At 40.2% G+C, this 21,270-nt stretch overlaps 1 protein-coding gene across 1 annotated transcript in view; it reads right to left on the bottom strand.

Annotated features, from left to right (window-relative positions):
- The window catches only part of LOC116036298 (chemokine-like protein TAFA-5), a 63,478-nt gene that overhangs the window by 6,824 nt on the left and 35,384 nt on the right, over positions 1 to 21,270 (bottom strand). Inside the window, exon 3 of the mRNA XM_031279809.2 lies at positions 8,050 to 8,177. Coding sequence (XP_031135669.1) covers positions 8,050 to 8,177 — 128 coding nt within the window. The remainder of the gene's footprint in view (positions 1 to 8,049; positions 8,178 to 21,270) is intronic.

Here is a 21,270-nt window from a genome sequence, read left to right as displayed (position 1 = left end):
GAGTGTCTCGTCACACCCCTAGTGTTTAGATAAAGCGCGTTTAGATATGACGCTAAAGGAGACTTTTAGTGTCAATAACAACGCCAAAGGCACCTGACCAAGCGTCCGTATTTTACATGATGGGAGTGAGAATGTGTTGGAAGTACCCATACAGTAGTTGGTGCGGTTCGAGGTCGGATCATGTTTCACCGCAAACAAACTGCTCCAGAGTTTGTTTGAAAGCGTACCGAGACCACCTCATCAAGCATGTCTCGGTATGCATGTTTGGTCCGCTTTTGGTGTGCACCCGACTGCGATTGCCGCGTTCTCTCCTCCTCAAACGATTCAACCGAACTAAATAATGCTGGTGTGAAAGCTTGAAAACAGAGCCCAGAGGAGATACAGAAGTCTATTTTACGCTCAGACCACTTGAATTACAATATGCTGAAAGATTATTATGGAATTTTTTTCCCTCCAACGACACCAAAAATAAAGTGCATACCACAGCTTTAAAATCCATGCCAACGTAAAGGACGCAGGGATGGAAGTATGTGGGCAGTGACGGTTACAACGTTTGAAATGGAAATAGTATCTATTTTGATACATAAAGGGCGCATAAATAAACCTAGAGAGAAAGGACAACTGGCTTTCATCAGACCAAAAAGGTCTTTAAAAAAGCCTCTCCATCCATCCATCAGGGTGTAGACATCAGACTGTGTGACGGAGCATCACCCAGACTCATACACCAAAACGACTAGTTAAGTTAAGCAACTAATCCTCGGTATTGAAAGGGTGAATCCATTTTTGCACGTTTTGTTGTGCATGATCTAAAAAACGCTCTGCTTTTTTCACAAATCTCACCCTGAACGTATGTATTTTGGTACGTAAAGGGAGCATGAATAAACCTTGAGAGAAAGGGCAACTGGCATTCATTTAAAAAGCCTCTCCATCCATCAGGGTGTAGACATCAGACTGTGTGAAGGAGCATCGCCCAGACTCATTATATACATCTCTAATTAAATCCTCTGCACTTTCTGTACGTCATTGTAAGGCTGTGAAACCTCCTCGGGACTAATTGAACGTCATTTGTTCCTCTGATCCTCTGATTCCTCTGAGCTTTAATGAACGCTCGCTGCTCTCCTCGTGTAAACACAGCGGAGTTTCGCGTCGGTCCACCCACTTGGCGCTGCGTCTCTGTAATTTAATTTGCCTCACGGCAAGGCAATCACATCTGCTGTCCTTCATTAGCAGATTGGCTTGGTTGTGTGAAGATCCCTTTAAAAAAAAAAAAAAAGCCGGAGGCGGCAGACGCAATAACTCGCCGCCATCCATCCACCAAATGAAGATGAGAGTTGAGAGAGTTTCAGCGTGTCAGAGACATTCATCAGCTGAAGATCAGATGTTTGTTTTGTCAAACATCTTCTCCCAGCATGCTCTGCTTCCCGGTTGAGTCCATTATGCTGTTATTTAGCTGAAATGTTCTCAATATCAAAATGATGATGTATTTAATATCATATATTTACTATGATTTACTTCTCATAAATATCTATGATCCTTACCGTTAATCTGTTTATATTTTTGGCATTGTGTATATCTTGGATTTTTACCTTATTTATATTTAATGTGCACTCTTTCCTACCTTGTCCTGCAGCTGCTGCACAACAATTTCCCCTCAGGATAAATAACGTTCAATCTAAAAAGAGTTATAAAGAAGGAATTAATGCATGGGTGCATAAAGCATGGAGGCTCTGTTAATTAAGGCTGTTTTTCTGTTGCCTTTAGTGTCTAGTTTACAGAATTATCAAAACGTGAAAATGCACATTAGATTTATCCAAAGTCCATCATATAACCCCAAACTGATCAGTCTTTAATTGCTGGCCTTTACAACCCGTCAAATACTGCAGTTTGGTCAGTGGCCCTCAGCGTCTGATACCAATCAGGCACACCACAAGGCTTGTTTCAAGTAACTCCAATACAAACCTCCGTGGCAAAATTAGATGCTCAGAGCAACGGCTTGTGAGATGAAGGAGGTCGTGGTGGATGGATGGGTCAATCAAACACAGACTTTCACCCAGGAGACCGCTGTTTGTGCCCCGTGTGAACAGTGGTGTAGTATAATGTATTGTTGTGGGTATACTTTTTTTTTTTTTTTTTAACCTTTATTTATTCAGGGAAGGTTCACTGAGAGGCAGCCTCTCTTTTGCAGGAACCTGGAAGCTGCCCAGTACAACCACAGTCTGATCTGCTGGCCACTGAGCAGCTCCACTGGAGCGGTTGGAGGTTAAGGGCCTTGCTCAAGGGCACCTCAGTGGTGGTGATGGGGGAGGGACAAGCGCTGTTCTTTCACTTTCCCCACCCAGATTTATCCTGTTAGTCTGGGGATTGAACCGACGACCTTCTGGTCACAAGCTCACATCTCTAACCTTTAGGCCACCACTGCCCCTGTACTGTATATGTATATATATGAGCCAGAATGGGACTTTTGGGGGTGGGGTGGGGGGGCATATCATATTGGGGGGTCTGGGTGAAATTTTGAGCGACAAAGACCTAATTTCCTGCATTCTGATGCACTTTTATGAACCAATTTATGGTGGAAATACCTTCATTTAGCCTATACAAAGAAAGAAAAAACAGATGACCAAAATATAATGGAAAGTATATTGGTGCGTGTCATTGGGCATTTTTAAGTGGTTATATGGAAATTCTGGAGCTTTTTTAGTGGGTATACTGCGTATACCTGCGTATCACATAGACTTCAACATTGCCGGTGAAACCAAAAGTTAATGTTGACCTAAGTTTAACGTACTAAACTAACATCAGGTACGTAAGTTACGAAAAAAAAACAGTTATTTAAATCCCAACTAAGATGTTATCCTAAACCTAAACAAGTAGTTTTAGTCAACCTAACTGGACCGTTGTGAAAAATGACACCAGAAGGTCCTGTCCGTATGTGACGAGTTGGAAGTGAGAATGTGTTGCCCTTTAATGTTACTTAATGTTACTTAATAAAAAGCCCTCTATTAACTCGTCAATTCAGTGTTGTAAAACGTGAAAACTTCCAAGGTAGTGAATACTTTTTACACCAACCAAACCTCATTCAAGATTTGTTGATTTTTAAAAACGCAGCTATCTTTCTTTACTTCCCTGTCATTGTCTGTTTAATTGAAGACTGTCTTAAAGCGTAACTCTCGCCAAAATGCAACCTAGGGTCTTTTTGTGAATGTACCCGAGTCAAACTTTCGTTTAAAAGCATATTTAGGACGGAAGCGCCACTTTTAAGATGTACCGTATTTTTGTTTTTCGGTCAAATGGCCTTTTGAATGGGAGTGCTAGGGACACTTTTATGCTAGCCTCAAAATAGCTATTTTTAAAACATTAAGAAGACTTGACACAACATGAAACTTTGCTCCAAGTATCACCAGGGGCTCTACACATGAACTCAAGCATTAAGAACATTGTTTGTGTACCCAGAGTTTACTAAAAAGAAAGGTTTTGAACAACTCACCGTAGCTCTTGTTGTTTCCGGCCGCTACCACCTCGGCAGTCAAAACGACTCGATATCAAAACAAGTAGCCACAGATTTAGTATATCCCTTGTGCACCGGTGTAGTTAAGGTGTAGAGCCCCTGGTGATACTTATAGCAAAGTTTCATGTTGTGTCGAGCCTTCTTAGTGTTTTAAAAATAGCTATTTTGAGGCTAGCATGAAAGCGCCCCTATTACTCCCATTCAAAAGGCCATTTGACCGAAAAACAAAAATACGGTACATCTTAAAAGTGGCGCTTCCGTCCTAATTATGCTTTTAAACGAAAGTTTGACTCGGGTACATTCACAAAAAGACCCTAGATTGCATTTTGGCGAGAGTTACACTTTAATGAGGCTGATTATCTGATGATGTTTCATTACGGTAAAACATGCAAGAATTAAATCCCCCCTTTAATACCTTGGATATCGTGCCACTCGGCCAGCCATGCCCAAACCCTTATTTATGAACTTAAATATCCAATGGAAAATAATCTCACAATGAAATAGCTCAATGTGGTGTCTATTTATTTAGCACTTTTCACAGATAAAAATCACAAAGTGCTTCACAATAAATTGAAATACAATAAATAGAAGACGTAAGAAAACATAGGTACATAAAATCAGACAGCCATAAAAGGCCTTATCTAACTAAAAGCCTTCAACTGCTTTTTAAAAGAATTAAAAGAGTTTGAACAATGTAAAGGGAGCCACAGTGCATCCACAGCCTGGGTGCCACTGCCTGAAAAGATCTGGTTTTAAAATGAGTGCGGGGGACCACTAACAACATCTGACCTGATGACCTCAGATTCTGGGAAGAAGTGTGACGCTGTATCAGGTCAGACATATAAGGAGGAGCTTGTCCGTGCAAGGCTCTAAAAGTAAGGACCAGATTTTATAATGAATTCTAAAATTAACTGGTAACCAGTGAAGTGATGCTGAAACTGGTGTGATGTGCGCTCTTTTGCGTGTGAGTTAAAAACCTCGCTTTTAAGCCGGAGAGCAGAGTTCAGCTCCCGGCACTAGATTTAGATCTTTATTGACAGTTTTTTCACAGTAACATGCCAGTTGTAACAACATTATACCACATCTACAAATAGAAGTTCGCAAGAGCAATAAAAGAAAAAAACAAATAAAAACATTGCCTGGGAAGTACCTTCTTAGTCTTACATCTTGAGGTTGTAATTATTAGTTATTGTTCCAATCCAATGTCTTCATTTTGAGTCTTGTAAAGATTCCATTTTTCCAATTTACTGTCAAATTTTGCTTCCTGAAGTCTCAGTTTGTGTGTCAGTTTCTCCATTACAAATATCTCTTCAACAATAGTTAGCCACTGATATTTTGTTGGTGGTGTTTCCTTGCACCAATGTCTGGTGATAGCTTTCTTGCTCGCTACTAGAAGTATTTTGATTAAGTACATATCACTCACAATAGTATTCTCTTTTTGAAATTTACATAGATAGAGCACCAAAATACTTGTAGGGACCTCATATCCTAGTATTTGCTTTAATATTAATATTGCTGTCATAAACTATTTCACAAATTACAGTTATTTTCTGACAATTCCAAAAAACATGAGAATGGTCAACATCATAAGACCCACATTCCCGCCAAAATTTGTGATGTTTGAGCAGCTTCTCACTTTTCACTTTTGGTGTTATGAAGAAACAAATTAGATTCTTCCATGAGAATTCTCTCCAAGTTCGCGAATTGATGGATGAGTGATGAGTTTTTTCCCATTTCATCTTAATATATTTTAAATGAAAAAATGAAAAAATTTTAAATCCCATTTTGCAGATGTCCTGAAGTGTCGCAGCAGTGTGTGTGTTTCCTCAGGAGGCCGAGAAGCGACGATCCACCTCTGACTTGCATGGCGGTGAGCAGCTCCTCGCTCTGCTATCCATTTTTCAAACAACAAGTTCCCACCGGAGGAGAAGCTTCTCAGACAGGGCAGAGAGGAGGAAGCTTTGTGAAAGTCAGTGGCGGTTTGACAGACTTCATTATTCAGAGAGCGGACCAACTCGTCTCAAACCGACCAACCAAAACGCAGGACAGAAGGAGTGAGCGGAAGGGTTCGGTGCCCGTCAGCTTTGAGAAGAAAAATCTCAGCTCTGACATACAGACAACCAGTTACAGTCGGCTTCCTGCAGTAATCTGATTTCTTAAACATCATGTAAACTTAGCCCTGGTTTCTGTAATCAAAGTTAGGGATTAAAGAAATCAGATTTCTCCCGGAGAAACAATTATCTGGGACCCATTAAAGGACATTTCCGGCGCAAAATGAACCTAGGGGTTAATAACATATGTGTACCGAGTCAAATGTTCTCTGGGATATGTTTTCATGCTAATCGAATGTCTCTAGCTTTTAACAAGCTACCGCAAAACCGGTGGTTACCTGCTAACGCTAGCTTTCGGGGCACTTGATAAATCACTATTTTATACCACTAACAAGGCTCAAAATAGCACCACACTTCAACGGTAGCATAACGAGGGTCCCTACATGTAAACCAAAGCGTTCTTGGAAAACAGTCATGAGCAGTCAACCAGTAACATAGCTCAAACACAGCGTTCGTGATTCGACTGCTCATGACTGTTTTCTAAGATGGCGCCCGAATGTAAACACGAACGCTACAGTCTTTATAATCTATCTTTTTAATAAACTGTCTGTACACTTACAAAGTTCTCAATGCTTCGGTTTACAGGCGCATCTTAAAGATGACGATATGTAACCTATCAATATCAATTTCACTTTGATGATATTGGATAGTTGAGGATGATGTCGATGTATTGATCCAGATCAATGTATCGCTACACCCCTAGTTCAAAGATGAACTTTCAAGCTCAGTTAAACATGTAAACTAGCAGATGAACTACCACCGCACAGTTTACAGGCAGTGGCAGAGTGCAGGCTGCTGCAGAATCACAAAGCAGAAACCAGGAACTCTCACAACTGATCCACCTGCAGGTTTTTCAATAGACCGTAATGAAATATAATCAGATAATCTGCCTCAATAAGACAGTCTTCAGCCAAACAGACACAGACAGGGAAGTGAAAGAAGATAAAGAGCTGCGTTTTAAAAATCAACAAATCTTGAATGAGGTTTGGTTGGTGCGATGAGGATGCCTGCTCCGTGAAGAGGCTTTTGAAACTGCTCCACTTAATCAGCCGCTGTGAAGAGTGACGACAGACGGAGAGGAGAGGGCTTATGGGTAGCAATTATTCAATCAACGTGCACGCACACACACACACACACACACAAACACTGTGATTTTAATAAGGGCCAGCAGCATTCTCGTTAGATGTTATTATGTTATTCAGAAGCCAATCTTAAAATCAGATTCTTGATTGAAATTAAACACACGGAGGGAGTAAAACACACTAACTCTAGAACCAGTTTTATTCTAAACAGTTCCCTTTAATAATATTTCTGACTGTGTGAACCATAAAAACATAGTGTGTGTGTGTGTGTGTGTGTGTGTGTGTGTGTGTGTGTGTGTGTGTGTGTGTCCTTTACACCCACTGCTGTAATAAAGAGTCACAGCACAGAGGAAAGTAATATATCTATGTCTGTGGGAGCAATGTGGAGAGGTGGATGATAAAAATAAAATCCAACAGTGTGTATCTGCACACCTGCCTTGCTCACAGTGACCTCGCACCAATTTTACTCTGCCTGGAAATCTTTAATTCTCTTCAACATCTGTCCGTTTTGTATAATTTCTGTAATTTCTTAAACTGGTCTTTCTGTTAAGTTAGTAAAAAGGTTCACCTTAAATTTTGTATGTTTAGAAAATGTGTTGGAGGAAGTATTCAAAACCTTAATTAAATAAAAGTATGTCATTATTATCAGTGAAATATACTCAAAGTATGAAAAGTAAAAGTGCTCATTATGCAGTATAATATCCCCTGTCAGTGTGTCACAAATGGAAGTACAAAGGAGAAGAAACATGAAAAACTCAAGTAAAGTACCTTGAATTTGTACTTGAGTAAATGTACTTAGTTACATTCCACCACCGGTCTTAAAACAATAATGAGGGGCCTGTATGTAAAGTGTAAACTAGTCTATATCGACGACGTTCCACTTCCGGTAATGCTCAATTTTCAGCTGGATGCACCCTCCTTTCGATGTCCATCAACTTCCTCTTTCTTTGTGTTGTAATTTTAAACTCCGGTGGATTTATGAGGACTATCAGTTAACTGCTCCTCAGATCTCTGCAGGGTAAATCTAGACAGCTAGCTAGACTATCTGTCCAATCTGAGTTTTCTGTTGCACGACTAAAACTACTTTTGAACGTACACATGTTCCACCAAAACAAGTTCCTTCCTGAGGCTATTTTGCAGAGGCACCATCATTGTGTCCGGTGCTTAGTGCCGCCCAAGACGATTGTGATTGGTTTAAATAAACCAGAGCACGTTTTTCTCCCATCCCGGAATGCTGTGTGGACTAGCCAGACCCTCCTCCGCAGCGCTGTGGAGGAAGGTCTGGAAATGTGTTAACCAACAGGATATCAGTCACAGGTTCAGGTTCAGTCCGGTCGGGTTGTGTTCTCACCGTGGTGGTCTTGACTCGGCCTCCTGGTTGCGTGCAGGTCCAGCCCGACTGATTGACCAGGAGACCGCAGCCTTCATCGTCCAAACACGGAGACATCTCGCACCACTGTCGAGTCCACACGATACCAACTGAGGAGGAAGAGGAGGAGAGACAGAGGAGTTTTTTTGGTTTCATCTTCATTTAATTATGTTTGCATTATTTGTTTACATCCCTCAATGACTCACTGTTGTGTGACCCAGTTCTTCCTGACTGTTGTCAAACTTTTACTTTATCATCAAAAAATTATGATTTATGCTGAATGAATTATGATGAAGTGATCATATTATGCTCATTTTCAGGTTCATACTTGTATTTAGAGGTTATATCAGAATAGGTTTACATGGTTTAATTAAAAACAAAAAAAACACCATATATTTGTTGTACTGCACATTGCTGCAGCTCCTCTTTTCACCCTGTGTGTTGAGCTCTCTGTTTTAGCTACAGAGTGAGACATCTCACTTCTGTTCCATCTTTGTTGGGAGTCGCACATGCTCAGTAGCTAGGTAAGGACTACTAGCCAGTCAGAAGCAGAGTATGAGGGCGTGCCATGCTAGCAGCTAGGTGAGCATTATAACGTGTGTTACACAGTGACGAGCGTTTGTCTCTGAAGTAAAGGCTGGACTACAACAGAGCTGTTTGGAGCAGTTTGTGAACAGTGTTTTCTGTTGGAGATGGTAAGTCCCTTTGGGGTGGACTTTGGGCTTTTTCACTTTGTAAACCTATAACGTGAACAACAAAGATATATAACACAATAAAAAGAAGGGAAAAAGCCAAAAAGCATAATATGAGCACCTTAATGTTAATGTTTTGACTTTGTATTCTAAAATAATACAACTTTAGAAGTAATTTTTACAGAATGAGAAAAAAGGGTTCTCATGAAAATACGCCTATCACATATCCCGGTACTATTAACATAACATTTTGCTTAAAATTATTATATAATAGTAATAATAATAATTATAGTACCTTTATGACTTTTTCTTGAAAACCTGACTTTATTCTCAAAAATGTATGACTTTTTTTTCTCTATTATAGTTTTATTCTCTTTAGATTGTGACTCTTTTCCTAAAAATATTATTTTTTTTGGTTAAAATATTCCATCTTTATTCTTTAAATCTACAAAGGAAATGGAGAGGCGTGAACTCACAAATCAAAAAACCAAACTAAACTCAGTCCAACATCAGAGGAATGATTCTGTTTACGGTACACACCTCCTGTTCATGGCACTCAGCTATTTATAAAGAAATAGGACATTCACACAACCACATTTGCATTTTGTGGCTCCCTGATTGGCCCACAGAGAGAAAGGAGGGGTGATGAAGAGGAGGAGGAAGAGGAGGAGGAGTGTTTTGAGGAGTTTAATTGAGCAGGAAACAGCTTACAAGAAATAAACAGAATCAGAGGACGTTCAGTGGGGTCAGAGATATCCTGACTTTTAGGCTACATTTACATCGCTATGTTTTGGTTTTTAAGCAGAGTTTTGAGCCAAAAGCGATCTCCGTGCACATAAGTGTTTTTATCTCCAGTAGAATAACTAATCTCTGTTTAAACTAACACGCCCAAACCGCATATCTCATCAACATTCCCGTATACTGGGCATGCGCTTGCCGGGGTAAACATGAGGCAGCATGTATACTCCACCTGTTGCTGGTAGTTGCCATGGTTAGTAGCTTAGTCTACGAGAACAAGACGTCATGACCTAATCAGGCGGCGAAACGTTGGCGTCAGTATCGGTGTTGCCAAGGGTCTCCGTTGCAGCCGTTGAGACTACAACACAACCCCGCAGATTCTGAACCAAAACGTCAACTAAGTTTTAGGGACTCTGAAGAGCAGTGTGAATGTGAGGTGTAAACATAGCCAAAGATATTCGTTTATAAACCAAAATGTAGCAATGTAAATGTAGCCTGAGGCTATGGCAACTACCAGTAATGGGCGGAGTATACATGCTGCCTCCTGTTAATCCCGGCAGTTTAAACAAAGATTAGTTCTTCTACTCGTGCTAAACCCACTTGTGTGCACGTAGATCGCTTTTGGCTCAAAATTCTCGCTTAAAAAATATGCACATCAACAGGTGCATTTAAGTGCAGTTCATCTATAAAGATGGATTTTAATGTTTATTTAATGTTTATTTTGTACTTTAAAAGTGTTCATAACGTGACGTAACATAATGTAGATAAAACAAATTATATAATTGTGTTTTCTTTTTACCCAAAGTATCCACAGCAGGCATCCTCTGTGGAAAAGCTGCACACACACACACAGATTCAGCTGATCTTGTGTCTCGCCTCTCTCTTTCATTTGAAAATGAATTCTTCACTCGGAGGGATTTCCTGCTGTTTGGGTGACACTTCACTGACCCAATCACTCCCACTGTTCGCGCCTCGCTCTCATTCCCGGCACTAAATTACACTCTGTGAGCCCGGGGAACGATGAAGAAAATGAGGGTCTGTACAGACCTGTAATACATAACCAGGTAATCAGTTATCCCTTTGGAGCAGCAGAGCAGCGGTGTGATTGTGATAGCCCGTTAGCCCCCAATTATCAAACCAATTTCCTATTGAACAGCAGCAGTTCCTCTCAGCCATGGTACTTGATTAAATCCTCACATTGCTCACACCTCTATCATGATGGAGGGAGATAGATCCTCCGGGGCGAGGAAATACTTAAACTGCTCCGTTTGTGTAAAGGTTGGTTTTTTGAAATGAGGTTTTAAGATTTATTACAAATAACACAAAGGTTGTGATAAAAGGAAAATTCCAACATTTAGGTAAATCTTCTTGTTCTGTCTTTGATGGAGATCAGTTTCATCTCAGTGTGTTCAGTACAGCCGTAAGTCCAGGACATGTTTAGCCTAGCTTAGCACAAAGACTGGAGCTAGTCTCGCTCCATCAAAAGAGAAAGAAATTTACTTTTCAACAACTTCAAGTCTGTCTCTATGACATGCTGTATCATTTTAGCTGACAAACTTGTCACCAATCCATCCTGTTGACCTAGGACCTTAACTCTATGCTAACTGGACCAGTGTTGTCAAAAGTAGCTAGCACTAGCTCAGCAGCTAGCACTAGCTCACGCAACACTTTGTCCAACTGGTTGTAAAAAAAGCGTTTGGCACGCTGTCATTAAAACAACCCATCAACGACACATCCTGCATTGATGATGTATTTTCCTGTTACAGTCTAGTCGGGAACAAGTCAGGACGCATTAGCGTTTACACTACAAAAGATATGTGGTCAAATGCATTCCTGACCAACTCGGCTAGTGGTTTTAGGATCAGGTCACAGTGCATCTTGGTGGTCATTTACAGTTGTAGTTGTTTAGCGCTGTCAACTTGTGATCTGATCACCCAAGACGTAGAGTTGCACGATACTGACAAAATGTGATATTGCGATATCAATATTAATTTCTGTATTTTTAAACATATGTAAAATTACATATAACAAATACAACACAAGGTTTATTTCGTCTGACAGTCATATTGGACTGGTCCAACATGAATAAATAAATAAGGATCATGTCTACAGAGCAGGACATGTTTTACTGGTTGTACAGTATAAAATAAATAAAGAGAACAGGACACAACTTTTCTTTCACTTCTGATTCGTTCCATTTAGTTGTCTCTATCTATTTCTTCACTTACATTGTCACTGTCGAAATATGCACACACGTGGTACGCTCCATAGGGTTTGTCACATAGTGGACCTGTGCTCTGACGTGATCTAACATGTGCAGGTGGCACGGTAACTGGCCAATGCAACATGATCATTATAGCGTTTCAAGAGGGCTCTAAATCAAACACAACTAAACCACACAGCCAACGGACGGGACGCAGCGCTCCACAAAATAAACAAAATATTGCATACTTATCGCGACACTTTCGATATAATATTGCGCAACGTGATATCGCGATAACAATATTGATTTGATATATCATGCACCCCTACCGAGACGATAAGCAGCCGTTAAAATGAAAAACATGGATTTGAGTTGGGGTCGAAGAGCCCAACATAACAGCACCACTGTGTGGCATGAAACTAACAGAAAAAGACAACTAAATCGTTAATCTCAATTAAAAATCTGTCATGTAAAGATGGAGCAGGGATAGTGAATGCTGCTTGAACATCTGCTGATGTTATCTTCACTCAACAGTTGTTGATAAGCCCGTGGATGTTTCTCCTGCTCAGTGTCGTCGTGCTCTGACTTGCTCTGGAAACACCTCAGCAGTGCAGCACTGAGCATGCTCAGATTCCCCCCTGAGACACAAAGAAAGGTGTCGGGAGAGCAGATAGACAGGAAACAGCAGCGTCCCGTTTGTTTTTGGGTAATCATAGCGCCTCTGATTTCCTGCTGAGGACGAGGATGGAGGCCGACAGCGCTTGATTTTATCTCTTTTTTTCCGCCGTCCCTGGACACCTCCGCTGAGCACGCCACACGCTTCCCTCCATAACGCCTCCATTACCTCAGCAGCGCTTTGTCAGATACCTCACGTTGAGGCTGTAAATGCTGCCCTTTCTTGAAATCAGCTAGTTCAGACTAAAGGTTTCTATCATTTTGATATAAATTGCAGGTACAATACACTACAGGCCTGCTACAAAAGCTTGATTGTGTCCAGTTACAGTAGATGTAGGAGAGGACTGCTCTATATGTTTGAATAGTATTTGATGTTGAAGTCTTTAAATTCCATTACATGTGAACGTACGAAGTGACTTCCAATTAAGTGCTTTCAACTTTGAAGGTGCAAACTCCAGGCAAGTAGTAAGTGCAAATACATTAGTCTTCTTTAGAAATAGATGTTTTTTTTAGTTTTGTACATTAAGAAAAAAAAGCTGTACAATGGTTTAACCAGACAGACAACTAAAAAGGGTGGAAAGAGACAAAGATCCCTCTGAGCATAAGAAGAGAAAAAAAATCAGCAGTCATTGCTGAAAGAAACTGGAAACTTAATCATTAAAATGTGTGCAGATTTGAATGGGAACAGCTTCCTGTCAGTGTCATGTGCACAATAATGCTTATTAGGCATGGGCCGGTTACTGGTTTCAAGGTATACCGCGGTTTAAAAAAAGTCACTGTTTCAAAACCACTAACTTTTTTCATCATACCGTTCCTGCTGATGAGCCGTTTTCTTCCGGGACAGAAAGTGCAGTTTGGAAACCCCTCTCCCTGCCAGTGTGTTCAAAAATAAAATACATCATGTTCAATGGGGAAAAAAAAGGTTTCATTTTTTTACTCGGACATTTCAAAATAATACATTTTAAAGCTGTAATAGCAATACCGCAATACCGTGAAACAATATATATATGCTGTATATTTATATGAAAAAATAATATTTTTGCTGAAGGTTATCATACAATCAGAATGTTATACCGGCCCATGCCTTATGCTTATGTGCTTAATGTGCTGGTTTAATTGTAAATTGTCTTTGAGTATCATGTAAAGTGCTATATACAATGTATAAATATTTATTATTGTTATTATTATTATTATTATTATTATTATTAATAATAATAATAATAATAATAATGAAGCCTATAACAAGATGGGATAACAAAAGCTTCCCAACAGAAACAGAAGGTTAGTCTGGGGTTAGCACTGTTGGAAAATCAGCTGAACAAATCACGGTTTAAACTATTACATCTAACCACTGAGTAGACTGTAGTCAGGCATTGCCAGACCTTCCTCCACAGGGCTGCGGAGGAGGGTCTGGCTAGTCCACACAGCATTCAAGGATGGGAGAAAAACGTGCTCTGGTTTATTGACATTTCTTTAAACCAATCACAATCGTTTTTGGCGCGATAAGCGCTGGATGTAGCCACGGTGCCTCTGCAAAATAGCCTCGGGAAGGAACTTGTTTTGGTGGAACATGTGTGCGTCCAAAGGTTGTTTTAGTCGTGCAACAGAAAACTCAGATTGGACAGATAGTCTAGCTAGCTGTGTGGATTTACTCTGCAGAGATCTGAGGAGCAGTTAACCATAGTCCTCACAAATCCACCGGAGGTTAGAACGCCAACACAAAGAAAGAGGAAGGTGACGGACATCCGGACGAAAATGTTCTGGCAGCACTGGAGCAATCCCAGAAGTGGAACTTCGTGGATATAGACTAAGTAGAGTGCAGAGGGCCCAAAGAAACACACAACAACTCAATATATTACACATCAAACTGTTGGGCTTCAGTTATAATCGAGGGTCACTGATGCTTTTCTGGACTGGAAAACTAATTCAACATCCAAGTTTCAACAGTATTCTCCCATCATGCAACACTGTGGGGACACCAACTAAATGGAAGCTTGAATCATTTCATTTTTCAAAACTATTTCAGATGTAAATATGATGGTGTCTGAATTATACTGTTTTTTTTTTTTTATCTCTGTTGAAGTAGTTATTATTGAGGGTAAGAAGAAAAACATCAACATAACAGCTGATTCCAAACTTTGAAAAACTGTGTATGTGATTTTATTTGAACTAAAATGGGAGAAATTAATACGTGTTTTCTGTTTGTAAGGATCCATAAAAAAAAATCTAAACAACAAGGTGTTAAATATAGAAAACCAGTCAGAAACGTTCACATTAACAGTGTGTAATGGAGACGCAGTGGATTAATCTCTGGTATCAGTGAACACCTGAACACCTGCACGCGCCGCATCACAGCGTTGATGAATGAACGGCCACGAGCGCAGATCCATCGGCCGCCGCCGCCCGTTCAGCGCTGTTCATTTATCCGAGAGAGGCGGCCATTTTGTAATCGCTTCATTCATCAAAGACGTCGTCCAGAAGGAGGGACGCTGCCTCGTTCCCCCGAGGACGAGAGGAACAAGCGAAAAGGAAACGAGGCGAAGGACAAACAGATGGGGGAAAATAAAAAACGGTGCTACAGTCTGAAGAGGAAGCGAATACAAAAAACACTCATCCTCTTTTAAAAAACAGACAGATGAGAAAAAAAACCTCATTTGTTCTTTTCTTATCTCTACTTGTTACTTGTTTTCTTGCTCACTCCCCTTTTCTTGTTCCTTCCCTCCTTTTAATCCATTTTGTTTTTGTACTTTTACTTTAATGTTTTCGTCTTTTACTTGTTCTATTTTTCTCCATCTTTACATTTTCTTTCCTTATGGGATTGTTTTACCTGTGCTTCAGTTTCTGCAGAAGTGCACTTAAAAAATTTTTTTTCTCTTAATTATAAAATAAAGACTTTATAATCGACGTTCATAAATATGAACTCTTTATGGGATCATGTTCTCATAATTCCTAAATAGTTTCCCCCGGAATTACAAGATACAGATTTTACTATTACAAAATAAAAGCTCATGTAGGCCTAATTATGTGACACAGATGCCATGACAATGAAATCATTTTCATACAGATATCATTTGTCTTTTAATTCTGACATAAATATAATTATGTAGTCAAAAATACGAAAAAATGTTTTCTTTTCTGCTTCTGTAACATTCATTTCCTTCTTCACGTCATTTTATTTCCATTTCACCTTATTTTCTTTTCCTCTCGTCTGTCTGAGGTCAGAGCAGGCATCCCCCTAAATGCCTCAGAGTCCCTGAACACACCACCGCCTCTCTACCCTTTTCAGTCTGTCTCCACCTGATGAGAAACGTAAAGGTCTCGTCTCGTCTCTTGTTTGTTTGTTTGTTGCACACAGACTCAGAGCCATGTGGCCTTTTTCATGTATCGCTATCTGCAATATTATCTCAAACGTAACAGCAGCAGGTAATATTCAGACTTCTTTTCATTTTACTGCTCATAGGAATGGGTTAAAAAAAACATCTGCGGTCATATTTGCAGGATTTAGATTATTCTGAATGAGTCATGTAGGTCGTCTCACTTTGCCAGACCTTCCTCCGCAGCGCGGTGGAGGAGGGTCTGGTTAGTCCAGCAGATGGGAGAAAAACGTGCTCTGGTGTATTGACATTTCTTTAAACCAATCACAATCAGTACGGAGAAACAGAGCGATTAAAAAATAGTATCGGGAAGGAACTTGTTTTGTTGGAACGTGTGTACGTTCAAAGGTTGTTTTAGTCGTGCAACAGAAAACTCAGATTGGACAGATAGTCTAGCTAGCTGTCTGGATTTACCCTGCAGAGATCTGAGTCCTCAGAAATCCACCGGAGTTTAGAACGCCAACACAAAGAAAGAGGAAGGTGACGGACGTCCGGATGAAAATAAGGGACATCCGGCGTAATTTCCGGCGGCACCGGAGCAATCCTGGAAATGAAACGTCGTCGATATACACCAGTGTTTCTCAAATGGGGGTACGTGTAGCAAAAATGCTAATTTAAAAATATGTCAAGCATAATTCCTAAAATAATCATACTATAATAATGAATGAAGGATGGATTCTAAACATTTGAAATGTAGCATTTAAATGTTTTTGTTTAAAAAAGGTTGTTGTTTAGTGAATCTATCGCTGCCGGCGCTGTATTGTACCTCTTTATATAGACTTTTTTTTCTACCAAAAATGTTTTGTGCTGGTCAGGGGGTACCTGGCTTAAAAAAGCAATTCAAAGGGGGTACAATATTGAAAAAAGTTTGAGAAACACTGATATAGACTATGTGAACAGCAGCAGCTTCAGAGTCTTTATTAATCAAACTTTGAAACTGGACGTTTGACATCCTGGTGAAGTTTCTGTATCTGTAAACATGTTGGATTCCTCTCAGTGTGACCTCCGGTGATGCATGCTGGGATTATCCCTTTACACAAAGAACCAGGGCTCAGACTAGCGTGTTTAAGTCAGCCGAGGTATTCGAGCCGAGATTTGAGATGTGAGAGGACGGATGGGAGCTGACTGCAGTCTCGTCCTGCTGGATTTCAGCAGCAGAACAACAACAAAAAGCAAAGTGGCTGAGCGGATACAGTCTCAGATACAATCTGACATAAATACCAACACGCAGCTGAAAGGTCACTGAGATCCAAACAGAGCTGCTGCTCAGGTCTGACTTTCTGAACTCACACACTTTAAGAATATCTAAAGAGCTTCTTTTTTTTACTGCCGCCAAGAAGGTCATGTTTTCGGCTCGGTTTGTCTGTTTGTCTGGGTTACGGAAAAACTACTGGCCCGATTTTCATGTAACGCGATGGAAGAGTGTAGCATGGGCAAAGGAAAAACCTAATCAATTTCCGCACGGATCGGACTCACGGGGCAGATACACAAATTATTCTTCAAATAAAGGTTAAATAAATAAATAAAAAATAATAACATTGCGAGACAGAGCATATGTTCTGCAATCATCTGGTGTCAGAATAATCGGAAAAATAAGTTCCCATCTGGAAAGTCTTACATGAATGTTAAAATGGCGAGATAGGGCATGCCTTAAGCGCTCTCTGAGTGCCCTTCTAGTGAGAAATGTTTAATCTACTTTCGCAGACACTTGTTTCGTTTCTTTTTACATCCCTTGGGTTGAATACGGATTTTGTTTTATCTAAACTAGGGATAGATTTTTTTTTGACAATTTGCATATTATCTGTATTGGCGTTAAAAGGTGCTCTACTTTGGCTCGGCTACAGCTCTGTGTCTGTCCCTCTGCTTCGGTTTCACGCACCACTGAGTCTGAATTAATGTCCCGCCCAAAACACTATCTGACTCTCTTTTACTGGGGCTTATGATGAAAGTTTCTAAGTTATTAAATAAATGCTATAAAATATATACAAAGCATTTTAACAATGTTTTGTGTTGGAGTTTGTAACAACAAAACTCGTAACTTTGACTTAAGATTTTCATTTTCACTGTAATATGCATATTAAGTAATAATAATCGGTATATTGGCATTGGCCTTGAAAAACCAGTATCGGTCGATTCCTAATCTGAACTACACCAGTTTTCTCCTGCAAACACCGAAGAGACTTTAGCATTAAAGCGTAACTCTCGCCAAAATGCAACCTAGGGTCTTTTTGTGAATGTACCCAAGTCAAACTTTCATTTAAAAGCCTAATTAGGACGGAAGCGCCACTTTTAAGATTTACCGTATTTTAGTTTTTTGGTCAAATGGCCTTTTGAATGGGAGAGCTAGGGACACTTTTATGATAGCATCAAAATCACTATTTTTAAAACACTAAGAAGGCTCGACAAAAAGAAAGGTTTTGAACAACTCACTTCAGCAGTTGTTGTTTACGCTACCCGCCATCTTGTCAGTCAAAAAGACTCAATCTCCGAATGCGAATGAACGGACTCCATAGGAGAAAATGTCATTCTTATATAAGGCTCCTTTTTCAACTACAAGGTCAATATTGTTTTTCACTAACGACAAAACAACAAATTATCCGTGCATTTAAATGGAACTAAGCTTTAGGAGCTTTCCATCTTTCCTCTCCTCCCTGTTACGTTGCATTCGGAGATCGACTATTTTTGACTAGCAAGATGGACGCCGACCGGAAAAACCAACAGCTACAGTGAGTTGTTAAAATCTTTCTTTTTCGTAAACTCTGTGTACACAAACAATGTTCTCAATGCTCGAGTTCATGTGTAGAGCCCCTGGTGATACTTTGAGCAAGGTTTCATGTTGTGTCAAGCCTTCTTAGTGTTTTAAAAATGTTGTTTTTGATGCGATCATAAAAATGCCCCTAGCACTCCCATTCAAAAGGCCATTTGACCAAAAAACGTAAATCTTAAAAGCGTTTCCGTCCTAATTATGCTTTTAAACGAAAGTTCGACTCGGGTACATTCACAAAAAGACCCTAGGTTGCATTTTGGCGAGAGTTACGCTTTAATGTTACCTGAGATTACAACAGAAAAACACAAACTGACATAAATACCATCACGCAGCTCAGTGAAAGGTCACAGAGACTCGGGTGAAGGCGGAAGTTTGCACTGAAATATAACTCTTTCTGCTGTATAGTTGCAATGATTCGGTGAAGAGCAGAGAGACCAAACCATGAAACCAATCTGCCTTTTGCACAAACACTTGCAGTCTGTGCAGTACTTTAACACTCTGAGGTCTAAGGGCATTTTCACATATCTTTGTAAATTCCCCTTTTTAGGGTATTTGCATTAAAAAATGGTCCCCATGTGTTTCATATCAAAATATTCAGAACAAACCCAGCTTTCCGTATAGTGAGACCCAAATCTGTCCAAGAGCAATGTGTAAAGAAATAATTTAGCGCTAAAGCTGAAATGTTGATTTTCGCTTTTTGAAAGTCTTCAAATCTCTTTTGATAACAAACCTTAACTCATGATGTGTTGTACGAATTGTTTTGATGCTTGAAATGAGTTTACCAAAGTCTTTAGGTCCACAAAGTAGTGTACTAAATGATAAAAAATAGTAGATAAATGTCTGAAATGAAATTAGTAATATCTAATAGTAATATCGCTTTTTGAGTAGGAGTTTTATCAAACATCGTTTGGACGCGCCGTTGCGTCTTTTGTCGTCAGAGCGTTCATGTTTATCAGTTATTAGTTTCTTTAAAGAATTAACTGATTAAAGCTATAGTGCGTAGTTTCTGCCACCATGAGGAATTCTAAGTAATGACAACAAAACTGTCGGCGCATCCACATGATACAAGCCTTCCATGTTCGCGCACAGCCCCCACGTCCTCCACGCAATTGCTAGTAGTCAAGAGGACACGGAGGATTAAAAAAGCATGATGGACTCTTCAGAAGAGGTCATTATCTTCACTAGAGTTTCGCCGCGCGAAAGTCACCGGACGCCACAATCTTCTGAACATAGCCATACTGAGAAATACAGAGAGAGTTGTGTGGAGCTGATAGTATTAATTAGGTTTGTAGCAACTCATTTGGCAATGGCTTGAATGTAACAGACGTTCATTAATATCAAAAAGTTACGCACTAAAGCTTTAAAGAAAACGTCTGAACGTAAATGTGAATGTTTTTTCAAGGGCTGCACAATTAATCGCAATTTCTATCCAAATCGCAATATGTGTTAAAGGCAAAATATGTGAACACACACAACACACATTCTGAATTAAGTATTGTGGTGCTGCATAGATGACCCGGCCTACACATCGTAGCCTACAGAAATCTTTGTTTGGTACAGATCCTCGTTAAAATCCCATTTTAATTTTAATATTTTTCAATGACAATGACAATGACAGTGATACAGAAATTATCATTCCCTCCAATATCGTGAATCATATGGCAATATCAGTCAAAATAATCGCAATTAGATACTTCCCTCATATCGTGCAGCCCTAGTTTTTTCCTTTTCCGCGGTTGAAAGATAAAGCAAGAAGTTTAATTTTACTCGATCAGTCAACACCTCCTATCTAACACCCAGCAGCAGCAGCAGCTCCAACACATCCACTGCAATGAAAAGGTCACTAACGGTTTGAGCAGATTTGGTTTTAGTTTTTTTTTAGAGAGAAATTCAGAGAGGGAAAAACAGCAAGCTGCTGATGTGTCTCTGAGCTCAGAAAACAAGTTCGCAGCAATCAGCAGCATCGAGTCTGCTGCTGAAAATATCCTCCCAGAGCAGCTGAGCACGTTACAACCGCTCTGATCATCTTTGGAAGCACAAACTTTAACCTGTTAAGCTCAAACACTGCCTGCAACACCAGGGGTATCAGCAGTGTGGAGCAGCTGCAGACACAAACAGTCTCAGCAGATCAACAAGTCCTCCAAACCATACAACAATATCGGTCGTTATTGTCTATTTCAATGACATTTCATTTACGGGATTGCTCCGGTGCCGCCAGATATTCCACTGGATGTCCCTCATTTTTGGCCGGATGTCTGTTTCCTTACACTTTCTTTGTGTTGGAATTCTAAGCTGCCATAGCTGGCTAGACTATCTGTCCAATCTGAGTTTTCTGTTGCACGACTAAAACAACTTTAAACGTACACATGTTCCACCAAAACAAGTTCCTTCCCGAGGCTATTTTGCAGAGGCACCGTTGCCCTGTCCGGAGTCTGAAGGCCCTGACACAGCAGGCCGACGGCCGGCGACAATGTCCGACGACGGCCGACGACGACCACCTGTCGCGTCGCCTCTCGTCGGCCCTCGTCGCCTTTTTCTGTGCCAAAAATTAGCACTGGAACACACCACACAGACTACCGCCGACTGCCAAGTACCACATACGTTTTTCGCATGCGTGTAGTAAAATAACTCCCCATACCAGCAGGCGGCAGTAATCTATTCATCATTCAACAACACAAGGGAAACCGGATACCTTTGCTATAATATGTTCTCTTAATACATCCATGGTATACCCACAACATAACAGCGTTTACA

This window comes from Sander lucioperca, chromosome 7, assembly GCF_008315115.2.
Source record: "Sander lucioperca isolate FBNREF2018 chromosome 7, SLUC_FBN_1.2, whole genome shotgun sequence".
NCBI classification, from domain to species: domain Eukaryota; kingdom Metazoa; phylum Chordata; class Actinopteri; order Perciformes; family Percidae; genus Sander; species Sander lucioperca.
Note: the sequence above shows the minus strand (reverse complement) of the source record. Positions and strands in the feature narration are given on the sequence as shown.